The sequence below is a fragment of the Rhododendron vialii genome, chromosome 7a, assembly GCF_030253575.1.
Source record: "Rhododendron vialii isolate Sample 1 chromosome 7a, ASM3025357v1".
Taxonomy (NCBI): Eukaryota; Viridiplantae; Streptophyta; class Magnoliopsida; order Ericales; family Ericaceae; genus Rhododendron; species Rhododendron vialii.
In genome coordinates this window covers 1,478,009-1,491,827 of record NC_080563.1, presented here as the reverse complement: position 1 = coordinate 1,491,827, position 13,819 = coordinate 1,478,009, and the positions used below count along the sequence as shown (strand labels likewise).

At 37.3% G+C, this 13,819-nt stretch overlaps 1 protein-coding gene across 1 annotated transcript; it reads left to right on the top strand.

Moving 5' to 3' along the window:
• The first annotated feature begins 1,181 nt into the window (after nt 1–1,181).
• On the top strand, nt 1,182–8,032 carry LOC131333122 (bifunctional L-3-cyanoalanine synthase/cysteine synthase 1, mitochondrial). The gene is made up of 10 exons (XM_058367471.1): nt 1,182–1,462; nt 4,904–5,013; nt 5,110–5,167; nt 5,649–5,912; nt 6,469–6,606; nt 6,687–6,738; nt 6,888–6,967; nt 7,104–7,163; nt 7,424–7,504; nt 7,697–8,032. Exons 1-10 carry the CDS (start codon nt 1,295–1,297, stop codon nt 7,793–7,795), a joined length of 1,110 nt encoding a protein of 369 aa, XP_058223454.1. The 5' UTR covers nt 1,182–1,294; the 3' UTR covers nt 7,796–8,032.
• Nucleotides 8,033–13,819: the final 5,787 nt, after the last annotated feature.

Genomic DNA, 13,819 nt, shown 5'->3' with positions numbered 1-13,819 from the left:
ACTATATAATTTCAAAACCTGGTCTGATTTCCCTGTTGAACTTGCTATCTAAGAGCATCTCCAACGGCCAGCCATCCCTCGTGCCAAACCCAAATATTGGCTTTCATGCCATGTTTCAGCCCCCAACGCCATGCCAAACCTCCGGCCAAAAATGGCCATTTTTGGCGCCAATTGGCCGGGGAAATGGCCTTGGCCATTTGTGCCACTTAGGCTTCCCCTCTCATCTTCAACTACCAAATCCCCTCCCATTTGATCAACTACCAAATCACGGATACCGATTATTGATTTCTAAATGTTAGATTTCTTAGAAGGTTCCAACCTAAGACTAGCATCTATATTTTATTAACCAAGTTTAGATGACTTAAACGAGCGATGCGAAACAAGTCTAACACTAAAAAAAAGTATCAGGGAAATTGACACCCATGGGAGACCATACCTCTGGCCATGGAGATGCGGGATTTGTAAATAAAAAAAAATTACAGATTTTCTTCTCCGAGAAAATCCAGAAATTTTCACATACCTCTGCCAGAGAAAATCCACCAAATTTCATGAAATTTTCACGCACATCAGCCGGAGAAATTAGCCCGTAAATCTCTGCCGGAGAGAGATTCAGGGCGTTGGAGAGTGACAGAGACCGTGCTAGAGGGACGGAGACAAGGAGTACTTGTTAACCTTGTGCTCTGATTTTTTTGCAATCTCATTATATACTCTCTTTTTTTCCCTTTTTAGAAGTTCCACCTGCCTTCAAGTCGGAGAAATAAAAAGCTCAAAAAACAATCTAACATTCAAAAATAAATTATTATGATAAAAAAAGCTCCAAAATTTTACTAGAGATAAAAATGAATCAAAGCTGATAAACTTTTTAGGGAATTATTTTTTACATTTTCAAAACACTTTTAAGTTCAACTTATGTTTCTAATATACTTGTGTGAAAACAATTTCTTTACTGTGGTCTACGGAGTTTTTTACAACACGCAATCGCGACCATCCAAAAGGGCGGTCCGAATGTTAATGAATTTTTTTTGAAAAAGGGTTAAACTTTTTCCCGAAAAAGTTTCCAAACCATCCAGAACACTTTTGGACGATCGCAATTGGTTGGTGCTGTAAAACACTTGTTTACGGCTACTCCGTAAAACTATATCTCTACTTGTATACCCAAACGAGGCCTTAGCATTAGCCATCCCTAAATCCTTGTCCTCCTATAAAAACGTCTCCAGCTAGCTCATTCGAATTCTCAAGCACACAGACAGAGATCCCCACCCTCCCCCCCAGTGAGCTTCTCAAACCTCCATCAATGGCTGCCTTAACCAATTTGATCAAGAAAAGATCTTCCTCCATTAATGGCCTCATCAAACCCAGATTGTTCTCTTCCGAACCTATAGTTGATCCATCTTTTGCTCAGAGAATCAGGAATCTCCCCATAGATCTTCCCGGTACTGGTATCAAGACAGAAGTCTCCCAAGTAATTTCTCTCTCTCTCTCTCTCTCTCTCTCTCTCTCTCTCTCTCTCTCTCTCTCTCTCTCTCCCCTAATTTCTGCTTGTTTTGGTTGATTACTCTGTTTTTTGCTCTGTTGTTTTCTTGACCCAGTTGGAAAATGAATCATCAACAAGAATTCTACCCCGAATTTCATGTTGCATCTACATTCCGAAAATTTTGAATCAGTTTTGATGCTAAAAATTGATTGTTTAGTTACAGAATCCGATAGTAACCCGAAAATAGTGATTCTAAAATCCAGTTTCTTAAGCCACAACAAGAAGTTTTATGACTTATGAGAGAGAGTAAAACGGTGTAATTTAAGACCCAACAAGCACCTCTCTGTTCTTTTGTGCCAGTTTGTTTGTCGCAAAATATTTTTCTGTTTATGAAATATATATTTATAGCGTAAATAAGTTGAAAAAATAATAATATTTCCAACTCGTTGTTTTGGTTTGTGATTTAGCAAATTTTTATTTTTAGGACATGATCTAGTAAAATGTACAGTAACTAACACTAAATTGTCTGAACCGAAAGGGCCACCGTGATCTTACAAATATTCAGTAGAAAGATTCTGTTTGTCTCCCTCAACCGCATTGCTAGGAATGTCAATTTGTCCCGCCCCTATCCTGCAAAATGTTTGCCTTCTCAAAAAGTCCTAAAAGCCTTTTAAAATACTTTGCATTTAATCCAAACAAAATGTCCAAAAGTATGTGGAAAAGGTTATCGAAACTTGGACTAATTACTACATCCCATAGTTATTGATACCGTTCCATACCGGTCGGTACGTACCGTTTTGACGAAGAATCGGTACCCTAACCCCCCAATTTCGTTCCGGTCCCAATACCGGTCGGTACTGGACTTGCCGAAATTTTGCCGAGTTTTTTTTTTTACGCTACGTTTTTTTTTATGGTCCCAAAAAAACAAAAAAAAAAACGTTTTTTTTCCCAAAAATTAAAAAAAACGTTTTTAAAAATTTTAGCAAAATATGGGCTTAACCATAGTACGTGCGCAAGGCTTAGATCCCGGATTTGCACCCCCTGCGCACGAATAACCCGTGACGCGCACCCGGTTAATTGGTTTCCGAATCAGTTTTTTCAAATTGCCTTCGGCCACGGCACATTTTCCCGAGCGCGCGAGACCTCTTATTGGGTTCTCATTCACAAGTTCACTAGTGTGCAAAGTCATTTAAAGTGGAAAAGAGTTTTGTAACTAAGCAATGTGGGACTAGAGATATTTTATGATGAATTGTATGATATGGGGGATTTTTTTGAATTATAATTATATATAATTATTATATATATTGTAGTTGCGGTAAATCCGAAACGGTACCTAGTACCTGACCGGTACCGGTACGTACCGTACCAGTAGAAAAACCGGTACCCTGTCCGAAACGGTATTCAGAACTATGCCACATCCTCCCATCATGCACCTACCTTTTGTCATTGTCACATCAAGTGTGATCCCCACAAGAGGCCCTCTAAAGTGAAACACGATTCTCTCTGCCAAAAACTCACGTGTCTACTTGTCGAGAGAGTTTTCTGTCGTAGAATTTACAACGAAACAAAAAAAAATTCATACAATTCAATGGCCGAAAAAGCTCTCGGCACAAAGACACAAGGGTTTTCGAGACTGAGGAAATCAGACCCGAGTGAAGTGCTGAAAGGTGAAACCTTGCTGGTGGAATGTATCATATTCTTTTCATGTCTGGCTGCTGCACAGTGGAGTAGTGTGGTTGTACTTCATAAAGGAACATAGAAGGAAGATGGCTGAAAAACTAGTATGACATTTTGCGTGTTCAATTTGTAGTGTAATAACTGCCAAATTTGGTCTTTTCTTCTTGTCTATGTAAGATTTTATGGCAAATGATTTTCACACTCCTTTTTTATCTATTGGCACTTATTTTTCTTGTCTTTACTCACTTGAAAGTACTAAATTGCCCTTCATATGAAACTCAAGAAGTAAGGGTAGTTTGGTAATGTCACCATGAATAAAGACAAAAAGAGGAGTGCCTATGGAGAAAAAGAGGAGTGTGAAAATCATTCCCCATTATTTTGAGATGCAAACTTCTCCAATTACAAAGAGCACCCTTGAAGTTTCACTAAAATCTCACTTTATGCCCTTCACTATCTATTGTTTAAGTCAACCCCCTTACACTTAGGTCAGCTGTTAAGTGTGGCCCTCCCCTCCATCTCTCAAAGTCGCAAACTAATAGGGTAAGGCTATCTGCCGACTACCTCTCCCAATCCCATTGTAAGCGGGAGACTTGCGGGCTTGGCACCACTTTTTTACATGTTTAATGGCTTTTTTCCAATCACATCAATTTAGTTTAGTGACCAATTCGAGTATTTCTAGCTAAGTTGTCACTCCTTCAGAGCATCTCTGACCCAAGTCTTCAAATTGAAGACTCAAATTAAGATTTTTTATTAGTATGAAGAATGTGACTAGTCACATCAGCTACAACCCAATTCTTCATTTGCGTCTCTACTTTATAAAATATCATTCATTTCTCTCGAAAAATTAAATTTCACTCCAAAAATTGAAGTTTTAGCATTTTTAAGTATTATCAAAATATATTGACGAGTGGTCTTGTTTTAAGGGTCTCATAAATCTCATTCACAGTCCTCCAACTATGGAGAATTTTCTCGATCTATATGTAGACAATAAATGATGCATAATTCTGATATTAGTCCAATAGTCATAAAATTAGTTCCATTAAAAAGGTACTAATAATATCGTTAAAATAACACCAAGCTTGAATTGATTCGGTGAATGTTCAAAATTAATATTTGTAATTTTGCAAAAAAAAAAGAGAGAGAAGATTGAGTTTTGAGTGTGTTATTTGAAAATTGAAGATAGAGATATAAAATTGTTGCTAGAATACGAGTGAGTAGTAACATTCTTCAAATTTATTTTTGAGTAAAGAAGGATATTTCGAAATGAAGAATTGGGTGGAGGAGGGGGTAATCAGGCGAAGCAGCCCTCCCTAGGTGCGACCATAGTAACTCTAGCGGTCCTGGACGAGATCAAAGAGCCATAGCTACTACCGTCCCAACCAAGGGCTAGGGAACACAGCCGGCTTCGCAAGAAGGCGAAGTTCAATGGGGTGTTGACCGCACGACTCGAACCGTGGATCTCTTGCCTTTTATAACTCAATGTTGATTGCAATTGCTCTCATACACCACTTCTTGGAGGAATTGATCCCAATTCTTTGGTACCATCATATGGTGTTCCTTATGGGCCCCTTAACATCTTCCAAATCCCTGTAAACATAACAATAATACAAAAAGTTTGAGCAAGGAAATGTTTCAACCAAAAAACCTAAGTTATAGCACTGTTTGGAGTTTTAATTGGATCTTATTAATCTGCCCAATACATTACTGAGTGATCGATGTTCTTATCGTAACGAAACACTTTTCATATCTCAGCTTATTGGGAGAACTCCCATGGTATATCTTAACAAAGTAACTGAAGGCTGTGGAGCCTATATTGCTGCCAAACAAGAGATGTTTCAGCCTACTTCCAGCATCAAAGACAGGTAAACTATATATCTAGTTCTTCATTGGTATCTATCCCATCACTTAATCATGTTTGTGCACATAGTTAAATTGGCGATTATTTGTCGGGTCTCCAGACCAGCATTGTCCATGATCCTAGATGCAGAAAAGAAAGGACTAATTACTCCAGGAAAGGTTAGCAAAGTTTTCGGCTTTGTTTGTAATTGCTTTTTTGTCATTTTGATATGTGTGTGTGTGTGTGTATTCAGGAGCAAAAACAATGACAGTTTTTCTAATATAATTCTCCAAGTGTTTTTCACAGAATAACCAGATAAATTCCATACGAGGTTCTGTTCTAGAACACCTTAAGAAAGATCATTGGTTGATGCAATTAAGAACTTGTTTTTGAGGATTTTTTTGAGCGAAAAATAACCATTTTCAAGAGAACACGAGAAAAAGATGTTTTCTTTGTCTTGAAGCCAATGTTTTGTCATAAAGTAAATTACAATACCAAACAAAGTTTTGGAAAACAGTTTTTCTGACAACCGATTCTCAAACAAAAACCAAACGGGATTGTTTCTAGCTTCTGTCTCCATATGCTTTCGCTACATCCTTTAGTCATTTAAATCATCTCTGAAAACCGGTGGCCTCCTGACTCTTATTGTTTCTATATCAGACAGTGTTGATTGAGCCGACATCAGGGAACATGGGGATTAGCATGGCATTTATGGCAGCCATTAAAGGGTACAAGATTACTATGACCATGCCCTCCTACACTAGCTTGGAAAGAAGGGTTACTATGAGATCATTTGGAGCTGATCTAGTACTCACTGATCCAACCAAAGGCATGGGAGGTACTGTTAAGAAGGCTTACCAACTTTTGGAGTCCACACCAGATGCTTTCATGCTCCAACAATTTAACAATCCTGCCAATACACAGGTAACCAAAATCTCCGTGTCCTTGTTTTCTTAAGCAGATTACCTTATTAATTTTCCTGCCACTCTGTTATATGGACTTGGGTGCCTTTTCATGTCCAAGTGTCCGATTCATCTACTTGTCATTTCGAGAACACGGTGAAATTGCCTACTCACATACCTTGGCACTTGGGTAAACTGATGCTTAGCAGGTGCAACTAGAGTGTTATGATCTCAATATGTACGTTTATGATATTTTCATGGTAAACTCAAGTTACGGACATGTTTGTCTTGTGAATGTTCGATTAAACAAGTCAGACAAATATCCCAAAGTCCAATGTGGGTAATCTATGCATCAAGAGGAGTCCTCCATGTGGATACGTCTTGGTTTTGTTGGAATCACGAATTCGTGGAGGGACATACCAAAGACAAGGAGATCCTGTGATCCATGAATAATCTCATTTGACTATTTGTATTTGATTTAAGTTTTAGATTCCAATGAGTGTTGGTCAATTACTTATCGCGACGGATGATCAAACTGACTGCCAAAACAAGTGATTGACTTAATAAATTGGACACAGGTGCATTTTGAGACTACTGGTCCTGAGATATGGGAAGACACTAACGGAAAAGTCGACATCTTCGTAATGGGAATTGGAAGTGGAGGCACTGTGACTGGTGTTGGAAAGTATCTCAAATCACAAAATCCAAATGTTAAGGTGAAACTTAATGTGGTCTTCCATCTGCTCATGCTTTGTTCGTAATTGAAAATATCCTTAATTTGTTCAAAATTGCTCAGATATATGGGATTGAGCCTGAAGAAAGCCCTATACTGAATGGAGGAAAACCAGGTAAAGGGTTCTGTTCCATTTCACTTCAGCATTTTCACGTCCAAAGCCTTGTACCACATGCGTTTTTCTTGCATTTTCACGTCCAAAGCCTTGTACCAAATGCGTTTTCTTTTAGAAGAGATTCCGAGGATTAATATTGTTCCAAACAGGCCCTCATGCCATAACCGGCAATGGAGTTGGATTCAAACCAGATATATTGGACATGGATTTGATGGAAGAAGTTCTTATGGTAAACCATTTTGATTTTGTTGCTATATATTTGGCTTCGTTTTTGGGGGAATGGAAAAAGGATTAGACTGATATAAACTCTCAAATACTACAACACTCCACTGATCAATTTGATTTTTACTAAATTCCTGTTTTAGATTTCTAGTGAAGATGCAGTGAATATGGCAAGGGAGTTGGCGCTGAAGGAGGGGCTGATGGTAAATTTATAAACTGATGCTCTCGATTCTGAAAAGTTTGACACTCCTAGTTCACACATTTCTTGTATTGTCTCCTGCAAGAGGACATAAGAAAGTTTGCGATTGTTTGTGCCATCGTTTCAGTTTTTGGACCTCGGATTTATGAGAGAAACTGTGCAACCGGGAAAACAAAATGGGACGGAAATTTGAAATTAAAGTCGGTGTACAAATGGCTGGATTAATTATGGTCATTTGTGCCGTAACCCCTTTTGTTTATGCAGGTGGGGATTTCATCAGGGGCTGCTACAGTTGCAGCAATGAGACTTGCTAGAAGGCCAGAAAACAAAGGCAAACTTATTGTGGTATGAACAACTTCACTCCAGCTTATTACTACGTACATAACGAAATCGCGCATGCGCACGCGCACACACCTTTAAATCATATTGCTTGTTATCATTTACAAGTTTTGATTGCTTATAACTTTCCTTCTCCTTACAAGAAATTTGGATCAACTTCTAATCCTTAACAAACATTGTTATTGTCTCGAATGTCAGACCATTCACGCGAGTTTTGGGGAGCGGTACTTGTCATCAGTCTTGTTCGAAGAGCTGAGGAAAGAGGCTGAAAACATGCAACCAGTTTCGGTCGATTAGGGCAGAATATAATCAATAAGCTCTGGTCGCATATGTTGTAATGATGGTTTGTTGAAACTCTCATGTTGTGTTGTTACTCCTTAACATTTTCATGTGCCGGAGACATTTATGGTCTTGTGATCGATTTTCGATTTTGAGAAGCATTGTTCAAGAAATTGTGAGCTTGCGAAAAACTTTCTAGGGTTGCAGCTGGTTCCGCAGTTTCTAATGACATCAGTCATGCAAAAATGTTACCAATCGTCTATTGCCCTTCAAAATATATTCTTGTTTTTAGCAAATTAAACAGACAACTATAATGAAGTACAGAAACTTCTACCACTGTGCAAAGCACGGTGCCGCACAGCACCTCTGGGTTCAAACAGAATTCTATCTGTTTCCTTATCTAAAGAAAATGAAGTTGTCTTTATAAGACAATTATCTCATCTATGCCCTATGGCGCCATTTCTCTGAAACTCCGGATGTTGTTGATCTTATTGGTTGTTAGACTTATGGTCATTAACTTATGATATGATTGTACTATCAGACCTTAGTCGCATAATCCTTAACATGTGCTCCCGCTTTCAATTCTCGCACTGTGCTCGCGCTCTCAATTCTCACTCTCGTGAATTTTAGTAGTTTGAGATGCATTTGAAATATGCTTTCAGGCTCTTGTAGTTGGGTACTTGGGTTGTACCATGAATGAAGTCCAACCATGGCATGTGAGATAGAACAAAAACTAGTAAAAAACAAAGTGTCCCTGCTCTGGCCAAGATATATGATGCAAAAATTAGGAGTTCAATTGCACCTTCCACCTCAAATTAACTTACTCACAAATTAGAACCACAATGGTAATAAATACTTTGTCAAGTACTTAAATTACTAATAGATAGTGCTAATGAAGAGTGTATAATGTGTAAAAAGTGGATTATAGCCTAATTGCTGCTAGTAAATTTATAGTAACTTTAAAATAGCCACTATTTTGATTGCTCCTTTCACCTCCAATTATCAACTCTCACAAATTAACAAACCACCATTCTCATAAAATATTTGGTAAATATTTAAAACAAAGGAGAATGCCAACAACTGCCTTTATAGCTGTCACAATGTGCAAAATGTGCTTTGATATCCGCCGTTGTTAATTTTAAGTAAAACAAAATCATCAATATTGACTTTGTATCAAAATTCTAACGTTTTTCCCATTATATAAGTAGCTAGAGTTAACAGAAGTTGGATCTTCCTGCTGCCGGCCTAAGCTCGAGTTGTTCCTCTTCTATTAGCTCGTAGCTAGCTAGTAGAGGCCTGAGAAATGAACTTTGAACTTCAAAAGTTGCTTGTTGCCGAGATCAGACGACGCTACAAACTTAACTGGATTAAGCCTTGACATGGAAAGTTGGAAATTGACCGGAACTCCACTCTGTGTCTTGTGCCTTGTCCGGATTCAAATTTGAGTTTAGTTATTGGGGTAATGAGTGAAGAGAGAAATTAGGGTAATAATTGAAGATGTGAGTAATGAGTGAAGAAAGATTGAAGAAGAAATGCGAGTAATGATTGAAGTATGGGTGATGAGTGAGGAGAAGAATAAAAGTAATGATTCGAGTAGGTGCAATGGGTATTTTTTTAGTTTATTTTTTTTTTCAAAGTTTGAATCCAAACAATGCATTGATCATGTGAGATTACAAAACAAAATGTGGAGTGCAACCAGTTAAAATTGAAGTGTTAAAATCACATCCCAATAATAAAACCATTATTCCATATTCAAATTTAAGAGAAGAAACCGAAAAGAAAAATGTGGACTATAAATAACTAATCATAGCAAAATTGAAGCAGACCGGCCTTACCTCAGTTGGTAGAGCGGAGGACTGTAGTTGAGTTAAATGTTGTCATCCTTACGACTTGTTTGGATGGAGGATTTGTTTTAAGTGAATATAAAATGAGTGTGAATTTGAGAATAAATATGTAATGAGGGATGATATATTAAAAAGGGTAGCCCAACCTCTTAAAAAGAGTAGATAAGACCTCAACGTGAACAACCCAGCCCAAAGGTACCACTTCTTCTCCGGTTGTAAGATCTCTCTCTCTCTCGTCTTCTCGGTTCGATCTCCTTCTCTCTCTCCTGAACATGAACAAGCAAACACGTAACAAAAGGGAAATAAGGAGGACAGAACAGTCAAATGGAAACCCGGATATAGAAATGACAAGGGGAACCCAGTTCTTGGCAAATCCACCTTTTCCCTGATTTATAATCCCAACAGTAACAAATTCCCCATCCAAATCAGGCCTCTATTTTCTCTTCTAAACACCGAATATAGCGAGGAATAGGATATGTAATTATGGGGCCTCGCAAATCCAGGAGTATCTCCCCTATCCAAACAGCCCGTTTGGTCGCTGGTTCGAATCCGGCAGGCCGGATGCTATTGCTTTCTCCTTTTATCGTTTTTACGTGGGAACGAAAAAACCTGGTCTTGATCGCATAAACGACACCGCTTAAATAAATAACCAAAATTAATTGTCTTTCACTCTGTTTTTGCAGCTTTAAGCATGTGAACTTGAAATTAAAGCCAAAAAAAGGTTGAATTTTATTATTTTACTGAATCCAATCCATTATGCAGACCAGTTTAAAAAAAAAAAAAGAATCCATTATGCAGAAGGGCATAGGAAGAGCATGTACATCAGATTATGTAAACACCTAAAATTAGTTATTTTACCTATAAAAAGTGCAAAAAAACCTTCATGCATCAGATTAGGTAAACCAAAGGGAGAATACCTCCGGCTACGGTACATAGGTATATTTAACTATCAGTTCATGAGCAAAACCATTTAATACTATTTTCTCCCAAACTCCCCCCCCCCCCACGTTCTTTTCTTGAAAAAGAAAAAGGAAAAGAAATAGTATTTTATAGAGAATAGGTAAAATTGATAGTATTGATATAGTATTTAAAGATACGTGAATAAATAAAATGAAAAAAAGTATACTATTCACCAGCATTTTTTGGCTATGGACTGGTGTATATGCTCGAACATATAGGCTAAGTTCTGCTAAAGTTTTTTTTGGGGGCTTTTTGTTATTATTCAATTTTTTTTTTTGAAGTTTTTTTGTTTTGCGCCTAATTTTTGTGGATTATTGTTTCGTCTCGTCAAGATGAATCTAAAAAGTAAAAAATTATGACTTTTACCCAAATATTTTTGAAAATATCCAAGATAAAGTCTAAAAAACCGAGTTGGCTTATCTCTAATTCGGTCATACGAGTTATGGAACGACTTATTCATTTGGGTTGATCGGTTCCTAAAAAATTATTTGATCTATGCATAAGTTGATCCTAACATAATGAATTTTTTTTTTTAAAAGAAAACATATTGTTGTCTCTATCTTGATTTTTTTCTATAAGGACTAATCTAGTTTACGTGCACCTCAACTAATTTTTGAGAATCAATTCTACCGCCCACTTGCGGAATCCCTCTGTCTTGACTTTTATCGGTAGCTGATATATATACTTGTTTGGCGAATTATTTGTTCCAGAAAGGTCGAGGTTTTTTTTTTTTTTTGATCCGCAGAAAGGTCGAGGTTAGGTGGTTGTTTTTTTTCTTTCGGGTGAAAGAGAGAGAGAGAGTTTCTAATTACACAACTTTCTTAATTTACACAAATTTCTTAGCATGTGGTACTAAAGTTACTACCTGGGCACTGAGTCTGTTCCTTTCTTGACTTGTAGGCAAACTGCATGTATAGATTCTACTACAGTACTGTTGTTGCTGCTGCTGAAAAACAGAAAAAGTACACCATGATGAGGAGGTGAACCTTAGATTCATGCGGGTCGACATTGACCACATGGGATCCACGCACATCTGACGTTTCTAGACACATTTGCGTGCGAATTTGTACAATTTATACTATATATTCGCAGTATTGAGTTTTAGTCAATGAGCAGGGAATTGGGAAAGAAATATGTGGCGTGTAGTTGGGGCCAGCTATTTTTTGCCACGTGTTATACATGTGCAAAGGTTAAAGGGGAGTTAGTAAGTTAATTCACTGATATAGTCCAAATGCTCTGTATATCGCTGAACTCTGAAGCCACAAACGTCCACGACGAGACTCAAATCATTGGGTTACAAGCCCTTCGGTGGGGCCAGCTTGTTAAAGTCTTGTAGTTTTGGCTACTTTTACTTTTGGTGCTTTGTCTACTCTCTTTAGTTCTGTTGGTTTTGAGAGAATTACTACAAAACATTTCTTGAATTTTCCCTAAAAAACAAATATACGTAATGCGACAGAAGGTTTTGGTAAGAATACCCTACCACTTTTGCTAGTCAGAATTAATTGTGCCATTGTTATCGAGTAAACCAATTACACAAGTGAAGCACATGAGAGGAAAATTTTAATTAGTGCTCTCGGATTAATGTTTTAATGATTTTTTTAATTAAACGTTAGTGTCGATTTAATTCGCTTTTGTATGAATTTCACATCGATGTGTGACAAAGAGGGCTCTTGGAGCATTGCTCTCGAAACACATAACCTCTCCAAAAGAAGTTACGTACAGAAGTAATCTATGTTTTCTAGCCAAAGACTTGGGACCATTTGGATTTGTTATGTTTTTAATTTCTTTTAAATAACATAAAGGGAAATTTTCAAAATGGCACCTGAATTTTACACCAAATGTCACAGAGACACCTGAACTTAAGTTTATTTCAATTAAACATCTGTACTAACAAAATTTCCAAATTTAGACACCTGAACTTAAGTTTATTTTAATTAAACACTTGTACTAACAAAATTCCCAAATTTAGACCCCCGCCGTTATATTTCGTCTAAAAAATTGCTGACATGGCATCTCCAACCCGTTTAAATTGCCTCATTGCACATGTTTCCAACAAGGGACGATGCACCCAAGCGAAACTCATAGGCAAACTTCATCGTCCCATGTTGGAAACAGTGCAATGGAGCAACTTAAACAGGTTGGAGATGCCATGTCAGCAAATTTTTAGACGAAATATAACGGCGGGGGTCTAAATTTGGGGATTTTGTTAGTACAGGTGTTTAATTGAAATAAACTTAAGTTCAAGTGTCTAAATTTGGAGATTTTGTTAGTACAGGTGTTTAATTGAAATAAACTTAAGTTCAGTTGTCTAAATTTGGAGATTTTGTTAGTACAGATGTTTAATTGAAATAAACTTAAGTTCAGGTGTCTCTGTGACACTTGTTGCAAAGTTCAGCTGCCATTTTGAAATTTTCCCTAAGATAAACTACTGTGTTTTATCCAAGCAATTGTATTATTGTGCAAAAATAATTATATAACTTTTTGTAATTCTTTTGGTTTCTTATATTCTTTTGAGGAGAATTTCTGAGTATTTGGGTTGTTTTAAGATTTGAGAGTTCAAAAAATAAGTAACCTCTCTCCCTAAGAAACATCATTATAGACATTTTACCTGTCTAAACTAACGTAATATAGGGTGGGTGAGTGCCCGCGGTTGTCTCTCTTCTTCAAGTTCAATATACTTCCCTACTCGAGGCAAGCAATCACATTATTTAAGATTAATGACTCTCTAAAAAATATAGTATTTTCAAGATTACAACAATCTGGTTTTTCCCTCCGTAGGCCATCACCAACCACCCCAAACACTTCTTTGCACCCAACTCGCACCCCCCCCCCCCCCGGCCCGCTTAACCCTCATGTGCCCCTTTTTTCTCGTTCCCTCCTCTAGTCAATCAATAAACTGATGTAGCACTGTCCCTCCTCTCTCTTTCTGAAAATCTCAATTTATGTGGACAAATTTTTTTGTGTGTGTGTGTATATATATATATATATATATATATATTAAAAAAAGGGAACTAAGAGATTGAGGAGGGAGAGAAGGCATTGGTTTTATTTTTTATTTTTGGAGGAAAAAATGGATGTGGGTTATAAGAGTGAATTTTATTTATTTATTTTAGAGTACTGGAGGGGTGCTGAGAAAATGTTTGCACAAAGGAAAAAAGGTTGTGCATTTAGTCCTCCTCAAGTGACCCGAGTTCCTTTCTCTTAACCCAGCACCTGATATCTAACCACAGTTGCCAAA

Excerpts from the sequence above, each read along its gene's own strand:
- LOC131333122 (XM_058367471.1), top strand. The coding sequence starts at position 1,295 with ATGGCTGCCTTAACCAATTTGATCAAGAAAAGATCTTCCTCCATTAAT. Across the intron at positions 5,014-5,109 it reads ACTTCCAGCATCAAAGACAG|ACCAGCATTGTCCATGATCC; the intron begins GTAAACTATATA and ends TCGGGTCTCCAG. Across the intron at positions 6,739-6,887 it reads ACTGAATGGAGGAAAACCAG|GCCCTCATGCCATAACCGGC; the intron begins GTAAAGGGTTCT and ends TGTTCCAAACAG.